Source organism: Vespa crabro, chromosome 2 (genome assembly GCF_910589235.1).
Source record: "Vespa crabro chromosome 2, iyVesCrab1.2, whole genome shotgun sequence".
Classification (NCBI taxonomy): domain Eukaryota; kingdom Metazoa; phylum Arthropoda; class Insecta; order Hymenoptera; family Vespidae; genus Vespa; species Vespa crabro.
The window spans coordinates 13,263,483-13,289,320 of record NC_060956.1 but is presented as its reverse complement, the minus strand read 5'-3'; the positions used below and the strand labels follow the sequence as shown (position 1 = coordinate 13,289,320).

Here is a 25,838-nt window from a genome sequence, read left to right as displayed (position 1 = left end):
GTTGTATATTCGTTTAATCGAACGAATCTTCGAAGATCTCAAATATTTTTTCTATTTTTTTTTCGTTCGAATAGAAGAGAATTCACTGCATATTTAAAATAACCGATAGTTACAAAGATCTTTACGAGTACATACATATTTTGCTAGAATTTAATAGCTTTTAAATAAACACGTTTTATAGCGGTACTAACGTGTAACGATTCTTTAACGAGTACTGCTCATGGCGCGACATCAGAAACGAAGAACTGTTGTATATTTAACAAAAACAGTAACAACGTTACATACATACACAAATTATAACAAAGAAAAAAATTATATACAATTACAGTCAGTCAGTTTTATTGAACTTTTTCTTGGTTTATCGATATTCTTAATTCGACAATATCAATTACGATAAGTTTTTATTTGATCATAAATTTAAAAATTAGAAGGTTTCACAAGGAGTTAATCGGCATATAAACACAATTAAATTAAATTTGAATATTTCAATGTGTTCGGAAAGTATTTGTACGTTTAATCGATTAAAACCTGATCCAGGGAACGTTGGAATAGTTTTTCCTAGAAAATGTTTTTGTTTGTTTCGATAAATTAAATGAAAATTCGTTGACGAAACATCGTAATTCTCTTAAAATCGTTATTGATTTTTTTCTGATCGAATTGAAATTTGATAAACATTTCTCAAAAATTTGAAAGATCGATCGTGAAATTAGAAAAGTATAGGAAATAAATGATAAAAGGTATGAGATCCCACCTCGACTTCGATGACCGTGGTCATGTCAACGTGTGGCGCGTAACAGAGCGCCAGCTTGTCGGCTGTTGGCGCTTCCGTGCGCGGCGGAAACATCCCTAGGATCTCCAGTTTGCGTTTTTCACGAGATCTTCCTCTCTCGATCCACCCAACTCCTTTTCATGTGAAATCACCTGATATAAAATGAGTTGAGTAGAGCGTACAACTACACTTTCTGATCTCAAGAGAACAAACACTTTCAGATCTCTTATATATATCTCGCACTGATATCTTTCTCTATTTCTTTCTCTTATTCGTACACATATCACAACACAAGATTCACGAGCGAGAACACAGCACCCCTCGTTCCATCACCTTTCTTCCTTGTTTCGTGTGAGACGCAAACAGAAGAGGCATTCGAGCACTCAACAATTTTTACCGCGGGCCGCATTCGCGTATATCTACCTTGCTCGCATGTCTTGGGATTTTTTAACGATATGATTAATTGATCTCGGTGATCATTGCATGAAGCTCTAATAAGGGAAAAAAATAAAAAACAGGAGGAATGGTTTATCGTTTTCTCGATGAAAATATTAATCGATCGATTGACATCCTTTTATGTTTTTTCTCTTTCGTAGACTACAAAAGTTTATAGATTGGATGCTGTAGATTTTTAACTTAAGAGAAATGAAAAGGGGTTGCTCGCAAATAGGTAGAATGGACTAATATCTCCCTCTTTTTCTCTCTTTCTTTCTTTATCTGTCCTTCTTTCTTTCTTGTTGAAAACGTAAAGGTGAAAGAAACAGCTGATCGGTTGCGATAGTACGGTGTGTCGCGATCGGCCGACTGAACGACGACGACGACGACAACGATGACGATGACGACGAAACCTTACGGGAGGTGCTACGACGTGCTCTTACCGAGTGGTACTACCACCACCATTTCCACCACCACCATCATCACTAGTACTACCACCACCACGACCATTGCCACTACCAGCAAGCACCGACACCAGTTACCAACGATCTCTTGCTCTCATTCTCTCTCACTTTAGCAGTATACGAAGAGGCTCAGATAGACCGCGTAGTTTCAGCATGCGCCTAACTACTACTTCGAGGACCGAAATTTTGCCTGAGGATACGTTATACACCACGTGGACGGCTTCTACTCTCAGAGTACCGGTGCTCCCACCATTTCGACGAACACCGACCGTCGGCCGTCCCAAACGAGAGCCAAGCGAATGAGAAGGAACGACTCGCGCGCTTTTGAACGACGTTTGCCGATTTCTCCCGACGGCTAGGAAGGAGAGATAGAAAGAAAGAGACGGAAACAAACAGACAGAGACTAAGAAAGAGATAGACAGACAGACAGAGAGAGAAAGAGAGAGAGAAAGAGAGAGAGAGAGAGAGAGAGAGAGAGAGAGAGAGAGAGATTATGAGTGAGTAGACCGATCTTTTTTTTCATTGATCATTGAAGAATGAGTTTATTACAAGCAAACTTCCAATAACCTTTTCTCCATATTCGTAAATTATTTTTCTTATTATTTATTTAATATACGAATGTGTTTAGATAATCGAGCTACTTAACATTAAAAGAATCATGCTTTTACGGAAACTGATATCGAGTTATTGAGGAATAAGTAAGTACTTATGCCGATCTCATTTAATTTTTTCTTATTGAGTTTGAAAATCTCCGTGGCAGTGACAAAGTGTTACAACATATTTCCTAATCAAACCGTCGTTGCCGTCGGCTAGGATTTTTGATCGTTTCCTCATGTCTTTGTAGAGATAGGCGTGGTTTCCGTGATTGTGTCACTTGTCAACTGTTGTCGCAAGTGTAAGTTTAAAATACAGAATATTTTACGATATTTAGGAGTATAGTGAGTAAAAAATATTCTTAGATTGTTTTTTAATATACACTTTGAATTTTATTTAATATCTACATGAATCCAAAACAACTGACGATCAAAATTATTTATAATATCTGCTATAAAATAATCTTAAAAGACTTTGTAGACCTACACATAATAGAACTTTTTTGTTCTATTTTGAAACATCGAAGTGTACGTGTAAATTTTCATTTTATCATTTTAAAAACAGTTTATTCTTTCTACGTAAGACATACGATATGTGTAATAAAGATTATCTATATATATAGGTCGAGAGAGATTAATCCTTGTTACAAAAGTGAGAAAGATCGTGAGATAGATTTTTCGCATGACGTATAAGCGGACAAATTCGTTTAATGTTCCTATTTGCACGATCCTTCTTGGTATTGCAGCGGCGACTTCGTGACGCATCTGTAGATATGAATCTTCTGAGATTTTTCCTTCGAGCTCGCTCGAAGTATCATTGTACTTCGTAGCTTCGTTCTTTTATTGGCATTAAGTGAAAATATCTTTTTTGTTTTCAGATTTATGTTCAGATATGAAATAAGAAGATACATCGATTCAGAAAGAAGGGATCTTTGTCTTTCGAAATCGTATATTTTTCTTTTATCTAAGATATCTTTTCACTTTTTTTTATTATGTACTTTACGAGACTGCATATTGCTTATTGAATAAGAAAATATTCAATGAGAGAAGGGTAAAATATTCGAATAAAAAATTATCTTGTTAAAGGGATAGAAAGAAAATATCGGTAAAGTTACACATTGAGCGCGACATCGATGGAATAAAGAAGTAACGGTCGACATAAACGAAATCCTTCGGGCTAGTGTTGGCCTCTGGGTACTCTCGTATGGAAATTTTGATATATAACTGCTCGTGATATATTGCTTGTTTCTGTTATCGTTTCTATGGGCTACTGTACTTATTCCAAGCTCTAATTATTAGGTAGAGAGTCAGTATATACGCTCACGCGAATTAACCATCGACGTTAAAGATGTATAATACGTAAATCTATGTGTATGTTGTCCTCCTTACTTCCTTTTTCATTGGATTCGCACGGTTTCCAGTTTGTTCCTGATTTCGTTGTTGTCGAAACGATGGTAATTATATCTTTGCGATAATCGACTTAGGTGTGGCAAATTTTCGATTTTTTCAAAGTTATCAATTATTTCTTCAGTACTTTATAAAATAGATATATGCATGTATGTACATAGTGAGAATAAAAAAAAAATCAGCACGATTTTCGATTTTTCAAGATGATCGTAAAATTATTGTGCTATTTTAATGTGTATCGTAAATGCTATTTCGTATGAAACAGACTATAAAAATGCTTTATGTTTATGGTTGAACAATTTTCAGACACGAACTAATCATGGATTCAACATTACTGTTTTAAATTCTCATTTTTAAACGAGGCAATATACATCTTGCAGCATTTGACAATGCTTTTGTCTTTCTTTTTTTATAATAAAAAAGAAAGAAGTAGATAGAGAAAGAGAGAGATAATAGAAAATTGTTTTGAGAAGGCTGTCATTTAATTTGAAGAATGCTTATCGTGTAAATATTGGCCACGAAGGGTTTAATTTAATGTCAATGGTTTATAAATATCAAACTAGGCACGACCATTGAGAGAATGTCTCGTGACCGGCTTAGTCAAGGAAACGCAACGCTTTTACATGATGTATGTCGATATTGCAATTCGACTCGTCTAGCTAAATAAGAAAGCTTGATAAAGAAAATGTAAAGAACTATCGTATTTTTATTTGAACTTTTTCGTACTATTGACTGTGATGTTAAATAATTTATAGAAATATTATAGATTCACTTAAAAGATTTATTTATGAAAAAAGGTAAGTAACTTTGCATTTTAATCGATGGAAAATATATTTCTCTTGAGATATTTGTATTTAAAATCGAAAAGAAATTTGATGATATTGAATATTTAATTTTGATGAATACTCTCGAAAGAAAGACAATAAGATTTCATAATTTATAGCCACCTTCATATTCGATCGAACATAATGGAATCGTTTTGATTTTGATGAGCATATATATCAAATATTCGAAATAGAAAAGAGATACGATTTCGTTGATTATTGAGCCACAGACTGGACTACGATGGAAAAATAATACACGGTCTCTCCTGATCCTATTTTCGAGAGAGAGAGAGATAAAGAGATAAAGAGAAAGAGAGAGAAAGAGAAAGAGAGAGAAAGAGAAAGAGAAAGAGAGAGAGAGAGAGAGAGAGTAAGAGAGAGAGAGAGAGAGAGAGAGAGAGAGAGAGAGAGAGAGAGAAGGTATCTGATTAATTGCACCTTTCGTTCTACTGGATAAAAAGCTAATGACTATAAATCATGAACGGAAACATGTCGGACAAGTAGCAAAATAGGAAAATGCAGTTTAACGCCTGAATGTGTCTGGTAAGTAACCTGGGACTAATTGTTCTTCTAGTTGACCCTGTCTAAAAAAAGGAACAACAAAAATTATCACGATACCTGAAGTCAGTTTGAATTTGGTAAAATTCTTGTTTATTAATTTTTTTTACGGTCTTTTATTTCGTTTGACGTGTTTATTAAACTGTTGTCGTATTTATGAAAATTGATTTTTTTTTTTTATATCTATTCCTTTTATATATAAAATATGACTGAAATATATGATATAGTTACAGAGTTTACCTACAATATTTTATTTTATAATACCTATCGTAAATATTATATTTGTAATTAGAATCAATGTTCTAATATTTAACACAAAATCCGTATTGGCTGAGATTCGATAAGTCAATGAAAAAGACGAAAAGATGAAAAAAATATTCCGGAACTGGGAATTTCTTTCCGTCATCTCTTAACTCGCGTAAATCTGTTTTTTCTCCGAAGGCTTTTCTAATAGTTTTTTGTTGCCGGCAGCAGTCTCAGCGTTTCTTTACCGTTTTATCCTGCTTTTGGACATATTCGTTTATGCTAGCAGACAATATTATCGATAGATTCCTTTAATAAAACGATTTTTGCATAAACATGTTCACATATCTATGACGTATTTAATAAACTATACCCTTAACTATTATTTAGTGAGTTTCAATTTAGAGTTCGTGTCTCTTAAAATTAAACAGGAATTGAATGAAAATTCTAGTCGAGGATTTTCAATTTATTTAGCGCACAGTCGTCCTTGATGTTACCAGAAAGTGACTCGATACAAGAAATTATAAAACTTTAAATAAAACAAACGAGGAATCAATAAGTTGATTTTTTTAATTAAACAATGAAATTCCTAAAATTTTGTTTTTACTGACGACTGAGTTAAATTTGAAAAAAAAAAAGAAAATGCACGGAAGAAAGGCGAAGAATGCAAAATGAAAATGTACTACACGTCGGAGGGTAGAAAGTTTGAGGAGGATGGGCCAATAATCGATGGCTACGATACGCACCCGTATTCATGCCATGAAAGGAGTATATAAGGAGAAAGGAGAGAAGGGAAAGAGAAAGATTACTTGCGTATATATGTGTGTATGTCTTTGTATGCGTGTATAAGTATAAAAGAGAGATGGAAAGAGAATGAAGAAACAAAGAGAGAGGAGAAGAGGGTACACAGAAAGAGAGAAAAAGAGGATTCTGGATGAACGTATGGTGGGAGAGGGAAGTCGCTAAACGGCATTCCAAGCGGACCATCCAGCGCCACCCAACGGTAACCAACGCATGACGCCCTTATCTTATTCCTCTTCGAGTTACCGCACCTTTCCTTGTGTTACCTTTACCTTACTTAACGGATCGTCGATGTCGAAAGAGGACGTTGATTAACCGTCAAACTGCATTCCAAGATCACCGATCGATCGATCGTTGCATAGACGACAAGTAGATTCTTTATGAATTCAAAGTCGATAGGATCGAATATTAACAAAATGAGATTGAGGTTGACAAATTTTAGTATATAGGATTAGTATCTAGTATATCGGATTTCTTGATTCAATCCATCATTATTCTTTCGAGAATTTGTTTGAAAATATATAATCGAATGAATACGTCTTGGAATAGAACTCATTTCGTTTTTCCTTTCATTTTCATGATTTCACGCGATCATATAAGCCGAATGGATAAGAGAATATGTTAATCGAATAGGTACGAGTAGAAGAGCGAATTGCTGAAGATTTTACGACGAGGATGATAATCTTGTTCGACGAATTGCTTCTTTGAGAATACCTCGAAAGGATCTATCAGGCTTTATTTGAAATGAACTTTACGAACGGAATAACTTCACAAAATTCGACACTATGATATTCACCGTTAATTTGAGCGGACTCATGCGTGTTCCTTTTCTCTTCGTATGTGTATGTGCGAGTATATTCATGCGCGCGAGCGCGGATCACACAAAGAGACATATGTTCACGAGGTAGGAGGCAAGAGAGTCCGGTCCAGAGGGTTCAAGCTAACGGGACTAAAGTCGATCGTAGAGATGCGATGGTGTGAGACTTCTCTCTCGCACACACCTGCATTCCCATACACACACAAACGCACAGAAACGCACACACGCATGCATATCTATACAACTGTTTACTAAACATTCCTACTAAACTCTTTACTTCCAAGCTTCCACGAGATCGCAAAGCTTCTGACGAGCTTGTGTGCGAAAGAAAAATTGCGAGGAGGATTTTATTCGATGACGTGTGAACTCTGTTCATCAACTTCAGTTCGACGTTAAGTTAGAGAATAATTGCATGATAGTTCGAAAAACACTTCATACCTTGTAGATTCTTTCCAAATACGATCTACGTATTTATCGAAAAAATCTTATTAATTACATAGGTATAATGGCGACTTTGATGATCTTTCATCCCTCTTTTCATTATATAACTTTATTTATCGTTACCGCGGAGTTTGAACCTGTTGCTGTCCACTAGAAGAAAATGCAAGAAAGAGTCAGAGATATGAATCGCTAAGCGAAGGTGGAAGCAACTGATTACAGTTATTAAACGTTTACTTTACATAATGTTCACCGGCATACAATTTGCCAGCCATACGCACGTACCTATTAAAGAAGGTACCTTATACCTTTCGGAGAGAATCTTGTTGTGGTTCCACGATCGTGAAAATGTTCTTCTATAATAATACATATGGTATTCCTTTTAATTAAACCTGATGAAATGTAGTTTACTTTGTTTTCTTTTGTGAAAATCACTAATCGATTCGTCGTTCTTCGACCATTTTCACACGGTTGAGTTTCATCAAAGTTCATTGAACTTTATCGTGGAATAGTTATCATTCGAACGAAGATATCGAAGTGCAGTCATTGGAAAGATCTTAATTTACGACTATTTATGCACATAATAAGCGTTATGATGTTTTCATATAATATAATAAAATATACGTTGTCAGTCCCGAGGATACTAGGGAAACTTTCAAGTTATTGATTTTTGTGATTGTCAGACGTTTTCAACATAAAATATAAAGAGAGAGAGAGAGAGAGGGAGAGAGACAGAGAGAGGGAGAGAGGCAGAGAGAGAGAGAGAGAGAGAGAGAGAGAGAAAGAGAGAGAGAGAGAACTCGTGATAAAGTGGATACATCGAAGCCTGTATTATTCCAACTCGGTCGATATATCTCTTTACCATTTCGATCAGGTACACATTAGGAAGTTGTTCAATACAACAACGTTGCCTTCGATACCGGAAAGGGCTCAGGCGACATCAACGTGTTCTCGAGTCTTCTTCTATCTCTATTTCTACCTCTTTTATTACGTCTATTTTTACTTCTTTTTCTTCTTCATCATTCTCTTCCTGTTCAGAAGTTAAATTCCAATATTCCTAATACCCATATCTCGTAAAGCTTTGTTCATTACGAAGCAAAAGGATTCGGGAAAGAACTTGCTCAGTCGTGTAATCGAAGGAAACGTTTTTTTGTTCTTTCTAAACACGCAAAGTAAGGAACGAGCATAAGTCTTAAGTATTTAAGTTGTATGATTCTAAAATGGCAGGGAAACAGCTTTCGAACTCTCGATCTTGTGCTGCTAATTTGAACGAAGAGCTAACGAACGAGTGCGGTCTTTCTGCGAGTCTCAAAGGAAATCTATCGCTTATTCATCCACGATAAAGCGTGGTAATATCGAAGGAATTATTGTTATTATCATTCTACGCGATACAAATCATCGACAATGTACAATTAGAAGATACCCATCATTCGAGCGACGATGACGACGGTTACGACGACGACATCGATAGAGCGAAAGAGGAGTTCTAGCATGAGATAATATTTCGTTTTGAGCGAATGGAATATTATCTCATTTATTTCTATTATTTCATCTCATCTATTTCTAATCTATTTCTATTATTTCTCTCTCTCTCTCTTTCTCTTTCTCTCTCTTTCTCTCTCTCTCTCTCTCTCTCTTTCTCTCTCTCTCTCTCTCTCTCTCTCTGTCTGTCTCTCTCCTTCCTCTCTTTTCATTTTCGTTCTTTCAACATTGATGTTTTCTTGGCGTTACGTTCACTCCGTTCGTCGATTTCTCGGTCGAAGCAATATATAAAGACATATATAAGTACTTACAGACGACGTCGTTTCAGTATGAGCAGAATCGCATCAATTAGATCGTGTTATGCTAATTCCAAACTCGCGCGGTCTCACTATCTTCCTTAGAAGCAATCATCTCTTGTTGCATGCCGGATCGTAGGCGGCTGACAACTATAATCTGTTCAGTGGATGTAGGTTACGTAGCGAGGCAGGTGACAGGTGCACGAACGTTCTCTATGGTAGGTGAATTCGTTTCCTTTACCTTCGTCGGACAAGACGGCCGAGCCAGGAAATTGATATTTTTTTACGCTTCGGTGAACTTCCGTGACACATTTCCGGGCTCCCTGACTTGTAAAAATTATTTTCAAAGATTTCGTTCTGATCAAAAGGATCTCGGATTTCGTTTAGAAGTTTAACACAATAAGAGGTAATATGAAATTTTTTTCTAACTTTGCAAATGAATTGATCAAGATATTAAAATTAAAAAAATAAATAATATTAAAATTTTGGCTTCTTTTTTTTTTATTAATCTGTCAACAGATTCATTTGTCAACTATCAATGAATATGTAAACAATTTTAAAAAATGATCGATGAATAGATAATAATACGTTTATTCTCTTATCGTGAAGTTAATTAAATAAAAATGAAATAATTTTTTCGATTCGTTTTTCGAAATTAACAATTAAGAGAAGAAAACTCCTCGATGTTCACTTTCAATCGTATCTGATCGATATTATTTCGAGAAGTTTAAATACAGAAAAATAGATGAATCTTCGAAAGATGAAATTCATGAATAAAAGTTGATGTCTTAAGGAACAGACAGGCGTAGATAAGTGAGAAATTCCGCCGAGGAATGGAGACTTTTAGTCTTTAAACGCAATAAAGGGAAACTTTTATAGTCATCGATCTTTTAGCCTTAGCTGTAATCAACGGCAAGCTATCGTATTGGAATCAATCGGAGGCACGTTATTTGCGAACGTCAAGATGCATATCGAAGGTGGAGAAGGATGAGCAAAAGTTCATGGTTACGCGCTTTCCCTCGCATTTTTTTCCTGATAACGTTTGCCCTTTACTTGTATAATTCTATTTGCATAATGCTAATAAAGATTGGCGATATGTGTATTCGTGATATTTGTATATATATATATATATATATATATATATATATATACGAGACTGGCAAAGTTTCGTGTGTCTCGAGCAAGTAGATTTAACGTTTCTCGGAGTTATTAATAATATTCAACGCTAAGAGTAATCCGATCCACTTGCTCGCTTACTGGTGTTTGAATGCTTCGAACGACTAGTAGATATCGATACAGTGCGATACGATATCAAGACGTCATCGATATCGGTATCCATCGTAGATCTTCTCAAAAGTTTCAAATACTTTCCGACTTTTCTCTTTGCATTGAAATAGGATACTAATTGGGAAGATTATTATTATTATTGAATTTTAGCCTTGCTCGATATCTATTTATTATTCTGTTCCTCATTTTTCTTTTTTTTCTTCTTCTTCTATACTTTGTAAATTGAAAATAAATTGAAAAGAATAGTAATTGATTCTTCTTATTAGTGAAGACGTTTCGTGGTAGTGTGAGTTAATCATGACAATAAATCAATCGAGTCTAATTTGATAGGCAAACGTCTTTTAATTTGTCGATATTTCTTTCTCTACGGTGACCTGTAAGAATATCTCGTATATTTTTGTATGATTTGTGGAGTATAACTGTACCTCGCATATTCATTCGACTGCACTTTAAACACCTCTAAATCTTTTTCGACTTATGTAGAAACGTATGTATGATCGGTATGTCAATATCGTATCGACAAAAGTTTAAATTCATTTTTTGTGCGTAGAACAAGACGGAAATAGAATTTTTATTAAGCAGGATAATTCGATGAAATTGTCGTACAGGACGTAATTAAACATATAAAGATCACTGTACGTTAACTGTAATAATTATATTAGATTAATTAGTAATAAGAATTATTAGAGCATAACTTGAAAACAAGATCAAATGGCTAGGATATTTGTACATGAATGTTTCCGTTGCTTTTGTAATCTTAATGCACGTTTTAAGTGAATCTAATGCAATATGTGAATATATAAATGAATCCCTATAAATAAAAAAAAAATTATGGAAGTAATATTAAGGAGAATTGTAGAGAAAGAAAGAGCAATCGATCTGTTTAATTCATGGACTGATGGAGTTCAAATCGAACCCGCCTACTTGAACTGGTAACAGGTTCCACGCCCTGGCCTATAGCGTGGCGGCAATATTTAAACATTCACGCTCACCGGTTCGGCCTGCTTCTGTAGGTAGTTGCATGTGTACACACACGTTTGTCACTCTCTCTCTCTCTCTCTCTCTCTCTCTCTTTCTCGTTCTCTTTTTTTCTTTCTTTCTTCTTGTTGAAGGTGTGCACGTGAACTTTTCGGAATAGTGTAGATAGGCTTCCTTATGTTTAAATCCATATAGAAGAGGTAAGTACAGGTAGATAGAGTAGAACGTAATCTGCCGAAGGGTATAGGCCGACATGTTCAGGTGCTTTAAAGGTTCTGCATGGCAATGCATAAAATTTAGCGGCGAACACCCCCGAAGCTGAAAAGGCTCTTTATTCTGGAACCCTTTCAGGACAAGCGACACACCTTCCAGGCTTCCGTATAGTCTGACGACGTCCGATCGACGAAGATAGACAGAGAGAAAGAGAAAGAGAAGAGTTAATCATCTCTTTCTATCTTTCTTCCTTAAGCGAGAATGCATTTTTCTCAAGCTAATTTTGAAACCAGCTTGTTATATACAGGCTTTTACCGAAGCTGTCGTAAACGAGCGGACATTGCATTAACGATGCCGATGATCGATGCTTCGTAAATCTTTGGTCGTTAAAAAGTTCTCGCGATTAATCGATTTTCATAGTTTAACAGTTCTTCGTCGTTCACTTCTTTGTCGTTCATCTCTTCGTTGTTAGGTATATAATTACATTACGTTGAAGAGTAATTGAGATAAAATTCATGATTCGTCGTTGGACAAAATGTTTACGTTCTTAAATTCTCTCTCTCTCTCTCTCTCTCTCTCTCTATCTTTATTTCTAAACAAGAATCAACGGTAATATTTCGTTGGTCGTTTTGACAAGACATACGATTTATAAGTCATATTACTTAGGAGAGAATCTATGAGTCATATTCAGATGTACGCGTCTATACAGAACATCATTGCCAGTATCCCCCCTCTCTCTCTCTTTCTCTCTCTCTCTCTCTCTCTCTCTCTCTCTCATTGGAAGTAGGACAGCAAAAGGTTAACGGTTGTATCCGCATGCGTAAGTTCGAGCATCGATACAAGAATCGACGATGGGGCCTCCACGATCAAGAGAGACAATACTTGGCAGTTCAAGGCTAATCTCTTCTCCTTGGAAGAAAGAATACGTAAATAAGTAAATACTATGTATGTATGAAACAAAAGTGAGATGAACTCCAATCGCCTTTGTCTTGCCTTCTTCCGAAGAGAGTACAATGGGCTAATAATAATGAGAAGTCAAAAAGATGAAATCGTAATGCTTCTTGTTTCTTTCTTCTTCATCGTCATTAGAAAGTGTCCAAGATGTGTTCCTTTTATAAAAGTATAGGAAAATCATTTCATAAATATCTTTATCGTCCGATACGTCGTCATACATTTCAGTCGTTAGGACCACTTAATTGCATCTACGTTTAGTGTTAACAGATAATTGTTCATTGAGATTATTGTATCTTCGTGACGATAATTGTTTTGGTATGATTTCGTTAATAATTATCCAGTTTTTTATTTCACTTCTACGATCACACTTAATTGTTATACATAAAAGAGCAATAAATGAATTTCTAATGTTTATCGTACGTTGAATATACCGAGTGTCTTGTAGAAAACATTTATAGTTTTTATATGAATTCCACGAGATATAAATATCTTTCTCTCTTAAAAGTTGCCATTACCGAATGCTTCGTCGTTTTCAAGTATTCACGTAGATCCGTCGACTCGTACATACATGAAAAAAGACGGGCAAACTGCGCTTTGACAAAGATAGAGTGCATATAAATGAGTGCAATAAAATGTTTAATCGCGGTACCAAGTCTACGGCTAGTCATCGTCGAATGGAAAAGAAGCAACAAGAAAGAGCACAAGAACCTTTTATGACACGGCTAGCATACGTTTATTATCTTCCATGGATGGCGTTTGTCGACGATAAGTGAGCTTATGTTTTTAGATGATGGAGATTGGCCATTGCGGTTGCCGAATGAAACATAGAAAGGTTAGCGATTCTTAAATTTCCTTTGTTAAATTTGTTAAGAAACATCGATTGGATAAGCAGTAGATAGTAAATAGTTCGAATAAGTTACGTTCTTAATAATAACATAAATAGGAAGATCTAATGAAGCAGAAGATGAAGATGAAGAAGAAGAAACGGAAGAAAGTGTTACGTTATTTCGCTGTATAGTTTTAACACGAATTTATTTTATATCATGTTACGCTTCGTTATATTCACTTCACGATGCGACTATTAGCATCGAGAACACGCGATTCTCCTTTAGGAGAAAGGAACGATATCTTTCCAACTATTTCTCTATCTCTATCTCTTTTTTCTCTTTAAACGAGCTTCCTCGGCCTTCCTTTTTACATTGATACAACTTTCAGACGTTATCGAAAGTCCGCGCATATTTAATAGCAGCTCCTAATAAAATCTCCACAAGAAATCAAATGATTGTATCATGGCACTTTTTTACTTTTTGTTACTGAGCTACAAGACGACTTGCAAGGGTTATTTGTATCATCGGTGTCGATGATGGCGGCGCTGAACGCCGACCAACAGAGCGAAAACTTACGTTCCTTGTCGATTTATTCGCAATCGATGAACTTCTCTCTTGCTCTCTCTTTCTCTCCCTCTCTCTCTCTCTCTCTTTCACTCTATCTTTCTTTCTCATTTGTACTAACAAGTAAAAGGTATTTACTTACCACCAAGCGAGAAATAGGAAATATCGTAGCGCAAACGTTTTACGGGAATCGACGTGAGCCGGAACGCGAACCAGACAAGGAACCTAATTTACATCGTTATCGAAGTCGTCGAGAAATGAGTCAATTTGTTCATAGAAAAGACGAACGCTTAAAGTTCGAGCATAAGAATAAAACGTATTTGAGTAAAATAAAAACAATAATCTGATCTATGACATCTTCGAGTTCCTTATGCGTTCTCATACTTTAATAAATCCGAAATATGCAAATTATTAAGTAAGCCAGCTAGCAAAGAAACGCATAGCTTCAACATTTTAAGCCTTTGGCTACTGCACCGGCGCGCGCGCACGCTCCTGTTTGGAGATAAAGCAGAGAGAAAGAGAGAGAGTATAATAATATATTGTGCTGGTATAAAATGGCTGTTACACGGATAAATTTGCCCTCCTTTAGCCTGCCATTTATTGAGTTCCTGTTGTATTTGCACGTAAGAGAGAGAGAGGGAGAGAGAGAGAGAGAGAGAGAGAGAGAGAGAGAAGCTGCTTGCTTCCTACGTGCTTTGGCTATGTTTATACGTTTTGCGGTGCGTACGGCGCGAATGGGATTTAATCCAGATCTTTATTGCCTACCTCAAAGCCCAGCTCTGGCGGGAAAAAGGAGCGCACAGTGCACGAGCACTGAGAAGACGACGGAGGACGTAGTTAAGATCCGAGTAGTGTCTCCTTTGTCCTCTCGCAGCTTCCTTCCTCTTTTGTGGAGTAGGTGTATTCTTTCTCTCTCTTTCTCTTTCTTTTTCGGTAGAACACGCTTTATTTACTGCCTTTTGGGCGAAAAGTAGGATTTGTCGAAATTTACAGGGGTAAAATTCGTTTTTTGAATATTCCGATATATGTGTCACTTACATGAGTACGTTAGTTTATATATATATAGGTATATAGATTTCTGTGCTTATGTATAAATATATATATATATGTATACAAATTATACACTCTACTATACGAGGACGCATTATGTACTTCGTGCATAAGCAGAACATCCTATGGAATCTATGTAAATATGGCCCAAGTTATCGACGCAGGTTGGTATTTGTAAATTACAATGTCTGTAGAAAGAGAAAGAGAGGGAGAAGGAGAGAGAGAGAGAGAGAGAGAGAGAGAGAGAGAGAGAGAGAGGCAGACGAACAGACAGACAAAGAGAGAGACAGATAGACAGGCAGACAGAGGAGGCAAAGAGAGAGATAAAGAGAGAGAGAGAGAGAGAGAGAGAGAAATTTTTATTCGCGAGAATGTAACTTTCTCTTTACCTTTTGCCTCGATAAATTCTCGCAAACGTATCGCGCGACAGTATCTCGGATTACGCATGTGGTTGTACACTGTGATTTTGTTCTGTTTTTTTATCTTTTGAAAGAATGAAAGCGAGGCCACGAAGTTGTCAGTGCTTTGTACTATGTTCTATGAAGGGTTAATATAGTAATTACTCAGATAGTTTTCTACCTTTTTCTTCTTTTTTTTTCTTTCTCTCTGTCTTTCTTTCGCTCATTTCTTCATTTACTCTTCATGGGGTTCTCACGTGCTACCTACGCATCTTCGAGCTCGCATAAAAATTCGCCGTCATCTAATGTACTTACGGCCCGCGTGAAATCACGTTTACGAGCATAGCAATTTTGATAATCGTTTGGCAATCTTCGCGTTGGCACCGTCTCAAGATCTTGCTTGGAGGATAATTTGCGTGGGGCTTCATAAGAATTGTTTAACAATATTGTCCGTCTATATCTGTGCATTTATCTTCGAATTTCTCTCGACTCTTGTCTTCTTGCTTGTATCTACATGATCGTTCATACTCCTCCCAAAAAGTCGTTGAAGCTATCTTGCAAATGCTCTTGCAAGTACTTACTTGATTCCCGTTATGGAAGGTTTCGAAATATCGCGTGGGTGTGAGCGCTTAGTAGGAACAGAAAACGACTTTTTCGTCAATGACTTTGAGGAAATATGCTGATGTGGCACAGTTTGTTTAGTTGCGTAATAATTTCGAATAACTTTGTCATATAACGATATAATTTAAATAATAATTATTAAAAATAGCAAAGATTTATTAAATTAAAAGTAATTAATTATAAATTAATTATTGATAACTTTCAAAAACAATAAATTTTATAATTTTATAATTCTTTTTCGTAGTTTTAACGTCTTTTCGTAATAATGAATAATAAGCTGTTTTGTGAGCAAATAGTTACAAAAAAGTAAATCTGAAATTTCTAGAGTATTTGAAATTGCATTCCGGAAATCACGAGTGCAAACGAACGGCAGCAAGCACGGTTTATCATTCACGGGTAAAATTTTAACGGCTACCTTCCGAAAGCACAAACAGTATATCAAAAACCGCTGCACGCACGGCATCGTGCATACCTATCATTATCTAAGACGCCACAAGTGTTTTATAACTGGCCTTTAGACTACCGCGAATCGTGGTTAAATTTTCTTAGTATAAAATTAGTACCCTCGAACTAAAACTTTGCGACACTCTCTCGTGCGAATAAACATTTATGATCTTGCGGGTCGATCTTTGCCCTCCCACTCTGGACCATCGCGAGAGCGTTATAAAAATGTCATAAAATGTATGAACCGTAGAATTATGCGGTTTATGCGTATATGTTTCACATATGTATGCATTATATGTATTATACGTATTATACGTAGGTATGCACGATTGTTTTTTCAAACAAAAAATGATTCCCCTTAATTGATTTGTAAGTACAATGTTCTTTTATAGATGCAAAATGATAAGGATCTAAATTTCAAGGAGGCAATTTCTTGAGATTTTATCGTAACGAGTCCGAGTTAATGCTGCCATTGAATTCCAATTTTATAAAATTGAAAATATTACCTATAAATAGCATTTATTCGCGTTCGGAAGGTCTGGAAAGTATATATGCTATTTGCACACAATATATTGTGTAAATAGCTGAATTCGGTAGCTGAGATCTTACGCCATGTCCGGCTGAACGAGTTTTATAGAGAAAATTTTTAAATGTTATTTTTTGATATGAGTAAAATATTACGTATACGATTTACGTATAAAAGCCAAACGTTGCTGAAAGTTCGGATAAAGTAGAATGAAATTGTCAAAAAAAATATGTAGACTCGTTTATATCTTTGATCTTCAATTTATTCTTGCTCGATATGTGATCTATCGATCAATCTCGATGATTATTTATTCAAAAGCAATCGTTCGTTATTTTTATTCCTGTCATGATCGCTAGTTAATTGAGATTTAGCTCTCTGTAAGGTTAATTACTTTCGTGCTTTGTAGTTAGCTTCGTGGAAATATATATTTTGTTCATATTTTGTTAATTAAATTGATATATTCGTCGCAATATATATCTAATTTTGTTTAATATTGTTGTGCGATATAAATGTTCGCTTCTAACAAAATATAAAACAAGCTTGTCTCGGCAACTTTACTCTCATCATTAATGAATGTCGTAAGAAATGAAATAGAAAGAAAATGAATAAAATAAAAAGACTTCCTATGCAGATTGCCGATAATAAGCAGCAATTAATCGATCAGCAAATAAAAGGATAACTGCATGCAAAGATCAAGAATTATTCGAGAAGATCGACTCGCGATCCATGGGAGAGTTGAGGAATGAAAATTGAGAAGGCAATATTTAGTATGTAGGTACGTTTACATGTACGTTTGTATATAGATATTACGTATATATACAGGTGTAGGTATATGTATATCAACGACTTTGTGAAAGGCGATATAACTTCACCTTTTGATTGTTTTTACATATTCCTTCGAAACCAGGCGATGATCTACGCATGTTAAAACTATCACTTCGGGATTCCTTTAACTATGAAATTCAAAGTTTATCGTTCTCTTATTTTTCCTCAATCGAGACAAGATAAAATCGTCGATCGCGTAGAAAAGTAAGGGAGACTGATAACGATCGTTGCAAATTATTTATGAAATGAATAGAAGAGTAATATCGATGGTATTCTTACGATTATTTAGATTGTTCGAGCTAGTCAACAAATCTACGATTATAATCATTAATGATGGAATTGCTAACATCAAAATAACTATGTTAAAGATAAAGTATCTATACATCCTATGTATGCCAAACAATTTGATCATCTTGTAATTGGAGTTTACAGAAGAATTCTACGAGAAGTCAACAACGATGATGACGACGACATCAACGACATCAGTTCTGCCTACGCAAATACGATAGTTACTATAAGCTTACCGGTACCACCATTCGTCCTCGTTTTAGAGCTGGACACTTTTGTTCCTTGAAAATGTATCGTAAAGTCAAACGATACTGAAGAGAGAGGAAAAGAACGTATTGATAGAGAAAAGAAAGAGTCTTGCTTTTATAAGCCATCGTGCTATATATTGTATATAACTCTCTAATCTATTATTGATTATTCTTGACTTCCAAAATCTACTGATTGGAACGGTGTATATCATATTAAGAATTAACTATAATGAAATTAGCACTTCCTGAAATTTTTTTACTGAATCGGTTATCCCTCTCCCTTTCGCTTTTGAAAGTTAATCGTAAATAATGTATTTAAGTAAATAAGGTATCATTGAATAGGTAAGAAGAATAAGAAGGAAGAAGAATAATTTCCATGCAGAGAAATCTGCGCCTCTTTAAGAGAACTAGCCTCGATTTGTTCTAGTCCTCAATCTATCCACCTGATTTGTTGCCGCGCGTCAGCCTCGTTGAGCGTTCTCCTACAGAAAGACATTGGAACAGGTATGAGAGTGATATACGTAGGCGGACACTCGGACACCGACAAGTCGAGCTTTGTTCAGCTATTTTTCTCTTACCATGTGAGAATTTCCTTTTCTATAGCTGCGAAAGGACAAACAATTTGTGTGGCGTTCCTTCGAGTCGAAGGACTATTTCGAAAATAACTTGATTCGAAGAACGATACCGTTACCTTGAGATCGCTATGGTTTCCAATTTTTATCGAACGAAAAGAACTATATTCCCAAAATATCCTCGAGGACTTACATCGTCACGTTCATCTTGCAGTTCATCGTCGGCGCTATCCTCGAGGACGAAAGCCACGTCGTTGTTGTTCCTTGTTAAAGAAGGTAGCTTTCTCGGCGTAAGTTCTTCGCCATCCGTGTCTCTCTTACGCTTGCCATCCCTCTGCTCAACCAGCGTGCTCGCTTCGTGCTCTTCCAACATGTTGGTCACCATCAGTTTCGATTCGACGCTCGTTGGAGACACGACTTCGTCGAGCGGTGACATTGTCGTCTTGTCGGCTTCGTTGCCTTCGAGAATGGACATGATGAGACAACCGTTTCCTTCCTTTCTGCCAGTGAAAAGGAGTTCTTATTCTTTTATCGTAGAAAAAGAATGTTTTATTCCGACATCGTGAAAATCATAGTAGCAGGTACTTATTCACTCCATCACCGAAGCCGACGACATTTCATTCGCATTTGCAGGCATTAAACTCTCCGACGGCAAGCGTGAATACGCGATTGCGAATCTAGATCTTTTTTTCTCTCTTTCTCTCTCTTTTTCTTCTTGTACAAATCTTTTCTCCAGGCATCGAACTCACCGGGCAACGACGTTCAACTTACTTTCGCTTTCTTTCGAATCATTCGTGCCATTGTCAACCTCGTACTTACACATTTTTGCCTCGTAGCTTCGCTCGTCTATTACAGTATAGTTACTCAAGTTATGTTTCAGTCGACGATGGACACTCAAGTTGTTCTCTTTACGGTCCGATTTCACTTAAGAATCGAAGCGTTGCCAATGAACCTACGTTTCTATGAGCACTGTTTCCACCTCGCGGAGACTTTGTCATTATTTCGTCGATTATGTTTTCCGGTTTCTTTTTTCGAGCCTAGCGCCGTTGATTTTTGCGACGTTTATGCGAAATTCACAAAAAATTAAGTTCTTCGTCGACATGCCTTGTTAGGAATAGGAACCTCGTTCGATTCTTCTTTCGGCGTTTAGTCCGTTCGAAGTTCAAGGTAAACGATTCACGTGGATCGTTATGAAGTTCGTTGGAGTGCCTCCGGCGTGTCGATCGTTATGTAATTGCTTAGATGAATTGCACTGGTGCGAACAAGAGAAGAATGAAGTTGAAGAGGAATGGTAAGAACAGCAGCAATAGTAGCAACAGCAGCAGTAGTAAGAACAATAACAACAAAGTCGACGACGACAAATGTGGATGAGAATCACTTTAAGAAGAGAAAATCAATACGAAAATCGTTCGACTCAAACGGACGTTGACGTACGCGAAGGAGTAATCACGTGGTCGCATTCCGGCTGTCACGCGATGGTGGAGAAAGAGAGAAGGAGAAGGGGAAGAGAGAAGAGGAAGGAGATTTTGCCCAGGGGTGTTTTGAAGGAATCAGAGTTCGAGTGGGATGAATGCACAGGTGGGTGTCACGACAAAAAAGAAAAAAAAAAAGAAAAAGAAGAAGAATGTGGTGGAGGAAAGGGAAGAGGAGAGGAGGGGAAAGGTGGACGAGTTTCGGAAAAGTCTATTGGGAAAATTCTGCGTTGGCACACGCACGTAACGAATAGAACGAAACGCGCGCGTATTGGTCGAAGGTCGGCGAGAAGCGATCGGGCGACACCGCGTTGGCGCGCGCGCCTCTCGAGAATGGCCTAGAGGCGAAAAGAGGAAAGGATCTCCTCGAGTGGCGCCGCCCGCGGCAGGAGGGGGCAATCTCTCTGTCTCTCTTTCTCTCCCCCCTCACCAAGACATCGTGCGTGCAGCAAGTGTTGTTGGATATGCTGGTTTACCACCACCATTACCATCGGCTGCCCACCACTACCAACGTCATTGTGATCTCATAGTGATATCACCAACACCGTCGAAGACACCAGCTGTCTTCTTCCTCCTTTTCTTCTCACTCCTCTCTTCTCTCTTTCTTTCTCCTATCTCTCTCTCTCTCCTTTCTCTCTCTCTCTCTCTCTCTCTCTCTCTCTCTTTCTCTCTTTTTCTTATCTCTCTCGATGTATTCCATCTCTGTCCCACCACTACTCTTTCCATAATTTCCCCTCTCCTTCCTCCTTGATGTTATCCAACGTACATGGTGTCTTCGTTCTGGCTGATCCCCGACTGGACTGGTCATTCTTTCTTCATCTTGCTTCCTCCTTCGCAGATAGTGTCCTCTTTTTCTTTTCTATATCTCTATGCGATACTTGCATTCAACAAAAGAATCGACCACTTCGAATGCACCCTTTTACTTCGACTTGTGTTTTCATTCTTCCTTCTCTTCTTATTTTTTCTTTTTGTTTCCCCTCGTAGCCTTTAGCCTCTATTGGTATTGAATTTCCTCCTTTTTTGCAAATTTCAATTCATCGATTTTTTTACATTTATCTTATATGATCTTTGTATGTAAAAATGAATTTTTCATTATATTTATGATGATCTTTTACAAGATTCTATCTAAAATTTGTATGATTCTTTTAAGAGATCTCTTTCTATCATCTCTATACAAATCTAAGTGGACTTTCTCCGTCTTTCTTTTTCCTGTGATCGCTCGTGGTAGGCATATGGATGAACGGTGCGCCTACGCATGGGAACAGGTATCGACAAGTCGCTGCTCGAGTTCGTTCGTTCGTTCGTTCATTCCTTCCTTTTCTCTGTTCTCTTGCGTGCGCCGTTTTGCTGGCAACACGACGTACGACGTGTCGCTTCTCTCGTGCACTGCGCAACGATCTGATCTAATACTAGATCTCTTTCGGAGACCGGTCTCTCGTTACCTTCGTTTTCCGCGCCTGTTCTCCCAATTAGTCTCTACGTCCTCTGTAAATACGCGCTCGCGCCTCGATGGGCTACCAATGAGTGCATTCAAGTGCCATTGGCGTAGTGTAATTTTTCTCTGTATCATAGATTAATCGATCATACTATTTTAACTTCGAGCGATAGATTCCATCATTAATAAAAAAAACTTGCCGATAAATTTTACATTGCTATTTCGAAGTAACAAATTTTATTATAAAATTCATTTCAACGTTTAAATGTTCTAACGTTCATATTCCAATATTCTTATCGATGATTTCTTTTTTTTTCGTTTTTTATTTTCCATTTGCTTACCCAATGGATAGATTGATCATACGCCATTGAACGACTAGCATACTGGGTCGCGTGGCTTCTACGCGCGTCTAAAAAGGAGCCGAGATTTCTTGTTGGGTTATCCGCTTGTGCCGATCCTTTAAGAAACTTTAGAATTTGCCGGCGTATTCGGAAGCAATACGATGGTAGATCGATATAGATAAGCACGATCGCTTATAATTTTTCTGTACTCTGTGGTTAGGTATTAATAAAAATATCTCAATTTCAAAATTCTACATTGGTTGGTACAGTTACCGTGCGTCGTTGAAATACTATCGGTAAAGTCGTTAGATTTGCAGCTCGTCAAAATACCAAAACGATGACGAAGGTTATGAACACTGATTATTTTTTTCTCGTTTTTCCGTCTCTCTCTCTTTCTCTCTCTCTCTCTCTCTCTCTCTCTCTCTCTCTTTCTCTTTCTATTTTCCTTCTCTCTATATTCTTTATTCGATCGAATGCGAACGTAACGAAGCGAGACATCATCTCTGCATGATTAGGTTGTCGGCTGATACGTCAGCTTCGATAAGGGACTACCCGATCTAGTATATTTATGGCCGAGAACATTCCTGCATACGTTAACCCAAATATAAGCGAGAACGAAGGCGTAATGAGTTGTTCATTAAGAAAGAATGTATGGTTTTCTATGGCAATCAAGTGAGTCTATATAATTTAAACAGCAATAAACTCGTTCGTCACAAGTGAGACATTACGTGTACTTACTTTACGATTTCTAAAGGAAAAATACGAAATAATACTAGCAGAGTTTGAGTTAAAAACTTTTGTCCCTTTGCCGATTGAAGGAATGATTTCTTCTATATATATAATCTCTTTTCTTTTAAATGTCTTCGTCTGTTGTTGTAATCTCCCGAGGAATTCGTTTCTTATATTAATTAGCAAAATATGTCAATCGCGTGGACGATTAGCTAGTCTAGAGCGTTTTATCTGTTGAATAAAAATATTCGGGTCATGTGAACCGGCAACTGGCAACAGTGGACCTTGGATCGGTGGCTTCCGAGACAGAGGCTGCTCCCTTCAGCATACCAAGACAGATCACCTCTTTTTTTCCCCTTCTTTCCTCCCTCGGTTTTACGCGCACCTGTCCAGCCAGGATGGACGGTATTCTGATCGCTCTACTCCCTACTTGTGGCTCCGCTTCTCTATCTTTCTTTTCTTCTTTCTTTTTTTTCTTATTTCTTTTTTAATCCGCTATACAGATATGCTTCTAGAAACCGCAAGTGCATCTAACAAAATGCGTCAACGTCGTATTACTCGGATGTTTTCTCTTTTCATCAAGAGTCGACGATTAAAATTAGATAGCAGACTCGTTTCACACGCTCTTATACCTGTTAAACGTAGATTAAAAGAAAATTTTACGTGATATCGACTGATTAAAATTTCTTTAAACAAATAAGATGTACGAAGGAAGTGCAATGATGTGATTCAGATAGATATAACGTTGTTAATGAAAGAAAAGACATATGATTTCAACTCATATCAGAGAAAGAGAGAGGAAGACTGAGAGAGAGAGAGAGAGAAAGAAGGATAGGAAGTCGGATGATAAGTTTTTCACTCGTTGTAAGAGGTCCTTTCGATAATGGAAGAAAGTTAGAAGAGTGATCGTATCGAAAGAGAGTATGAAACGTCGTTGTCATCCTTCTCACCTTCCAGCTTCTCTTTTGACGTTCCCGGGAGAAATCTTTAAACATATTTTCATGTCTCTCGCGAAGTGCGGGGGTTCGAGGACGAAGGAAGAAGAGGAGGGGGAAGTTGCGGCGTCTCTGCCGGATGCAGATAGCGACGTCCGTGTCATACAATATGTGGCCACGTATGGGTGCCTACACAATATCCCCTTGATGGTAAAGGCCATATAAACTGTACGATAGGACGTCGTATTCGCTTATATAATATATTGCTCTACAGATGGTCCCTTCTCGTCTTCGCTTTGGAATCGCGTTCGCTCGTTCGAGTTTCGATCCCAATAGACATCCGAGACTTATCTTAGACCTCTCGATTTTTTCTCCCTAAAGAAGAGCACGTTCTCGTTGATTCCAGGCTGAAAGGCATATTTAGCGTGTCGCAGTTGTATATCGACTGAATACAATCTCGTGGAACCGATGAGTCTCACGGATTTCTTCTTTTTTTTTGTGATGCATCTTTAAAAGGTCATCGATAGAAAATCGATCGGAGATGTTCTCACTCTGAAAGTACGATGATAATTTTACTAATTTCTCTTAATAATATATAATAGAAATGTTCAAGATATAAATTTCGAATAGATAATTTGAGTATGAAAGGAATTTGAATATTTGCCAAGTTGGGGTAAAGTTAATTGATCAAATTTTCGAATATTTGAAATGTCGTAAGAAAAAATAAAGAACAAGAGAAAGGAAGAGAGAGATATTTTTTATTAATAGTAGAGAATATCGATTGAAGCTGGTTCGATAGTATGTAATCTTAAGTAAAGATAGGCGTGAAGAAACGCGATCAGAGGCGATAAGAGCGTATCGATAAATCGAAAGAACGATCGTAAGAGTTGAAAATGGTGCGGATGTTACGTTGCGGAGCGCGTGTCGCCGCAACAATCGCTGCCAATGCTCTGCCTTCTCTGGTCTCGTTACGATCGCAATCACGATCGCGCTGCCCCAACCATTCCCATTTTGCTTCTTTATCTGTTACTCTGACCAATGATAATGGTAGATAGGCGTGGCCTTTTCGAGATTTGTTATTACAATCACATTCTGGGAGTGAGAGCATGAGCGTGATTAGGCGAAACCTGAGTTCTCTACAAATATCGTTTCCATTACTTGTTCGCTGTTGTTTAAAATGATCGTCAAAAAATTATACCAATTAAGGCAAGTTTGTCGAGACCATGATTTATATGATTATTCATTATAAAATAAGAATTATGAAGAAATAGATATTAATTATAAATAAAAGTATTTGCGAAAAGAATGTAACTAGATATATTTTTTAACTTAGTTATATTTTTCTCAATTTCAAAAAATAAAGCACTGTGTTCGTTCAAATAATTATATTGATACTAAAGAATTATTTTTCGTATACGTTAAGGAGAATGTGATTAATTACGATGCATGGATTCAAATATTGTACTAATGAAAAGAAATGAAAAATATCAATATTGATTTGAAATTATTTCAAGCAACAAAATTTGTAATCGGCTTTTCATAGGATAAGAAAATATCTAGTACAGGAGATGTTACTCGATCGATGGTAGGAAGGAAGAGTGTAGACAACACTCGGCCATTAGGACACGTAACATCCTTCGACGAAGGCTGCCTGCGGTTTTGCGATGAAGAGATGGTTGCTTTGCAAGGTAGATGAATACTGCTTGAGCTCTCAAGAATTGCACGTTGCGATATCGTGTTCGACTCGTAACGTATCTACGCTCCATTCTCATTATTATAACTTACTCTCTTTGCATTTCAATGTAATCGCGTTTCGTTTCTTGATTCTCTTTCTCTCTGATTTTTTCAATTTCTTTTTCTTCTTTATTTGATCTTACTCGATTATGTATCACGTCGAAAAGTTTAATAGGCTGATGGATTATGAACTCAAAAAAGCTTTTGACCATACGTGACGTGTGTGTGTGTGTGTGTGTGTGTGTGTGTGTGTGTGTGAGAAAGACAGAG

At 36.9% G+C, this 25,838-nt stretch overlaps 1 protein-coding gene across 7 annotated transcripts in view; it reads right to left on the bottom strand.

Annotated features, from left to right (window-relative positions):
- Positions 1 to 25,838, bottom strand: part of LOC124422399 (transcription factor AP-2-epsilon) — a 141,800-nt gene that overhangs the window by 39,461 nt on the left and 76,501 nt on the right. The window contains exon 1 of one of the 7 annotated variants that reach the window (XM_046958797.1): positions 19,116 to 21,593. The exons of 3 other annotated variants lie outside the window; for them this stretch is intronic. In XM_046958797.1, the coding sequence (XP_046814753.1) occupies positions 19,116 to 19,397 (282 nt within the window). In that variant the 5' untranslated portion in view covers positions 19,398 to 21,593. Of the gene's footprint in view, positions 1 to 751; positions 2,053 to 18,338; positions 18,677 to 19,115; positions 21,594 to 25,838 lie in introns of those variants that run through there. 3 more of the 7 variants (XM_046958796.1, XM_046958798.1, XM_046958800.1) reach the window with 3 other exon arrangements.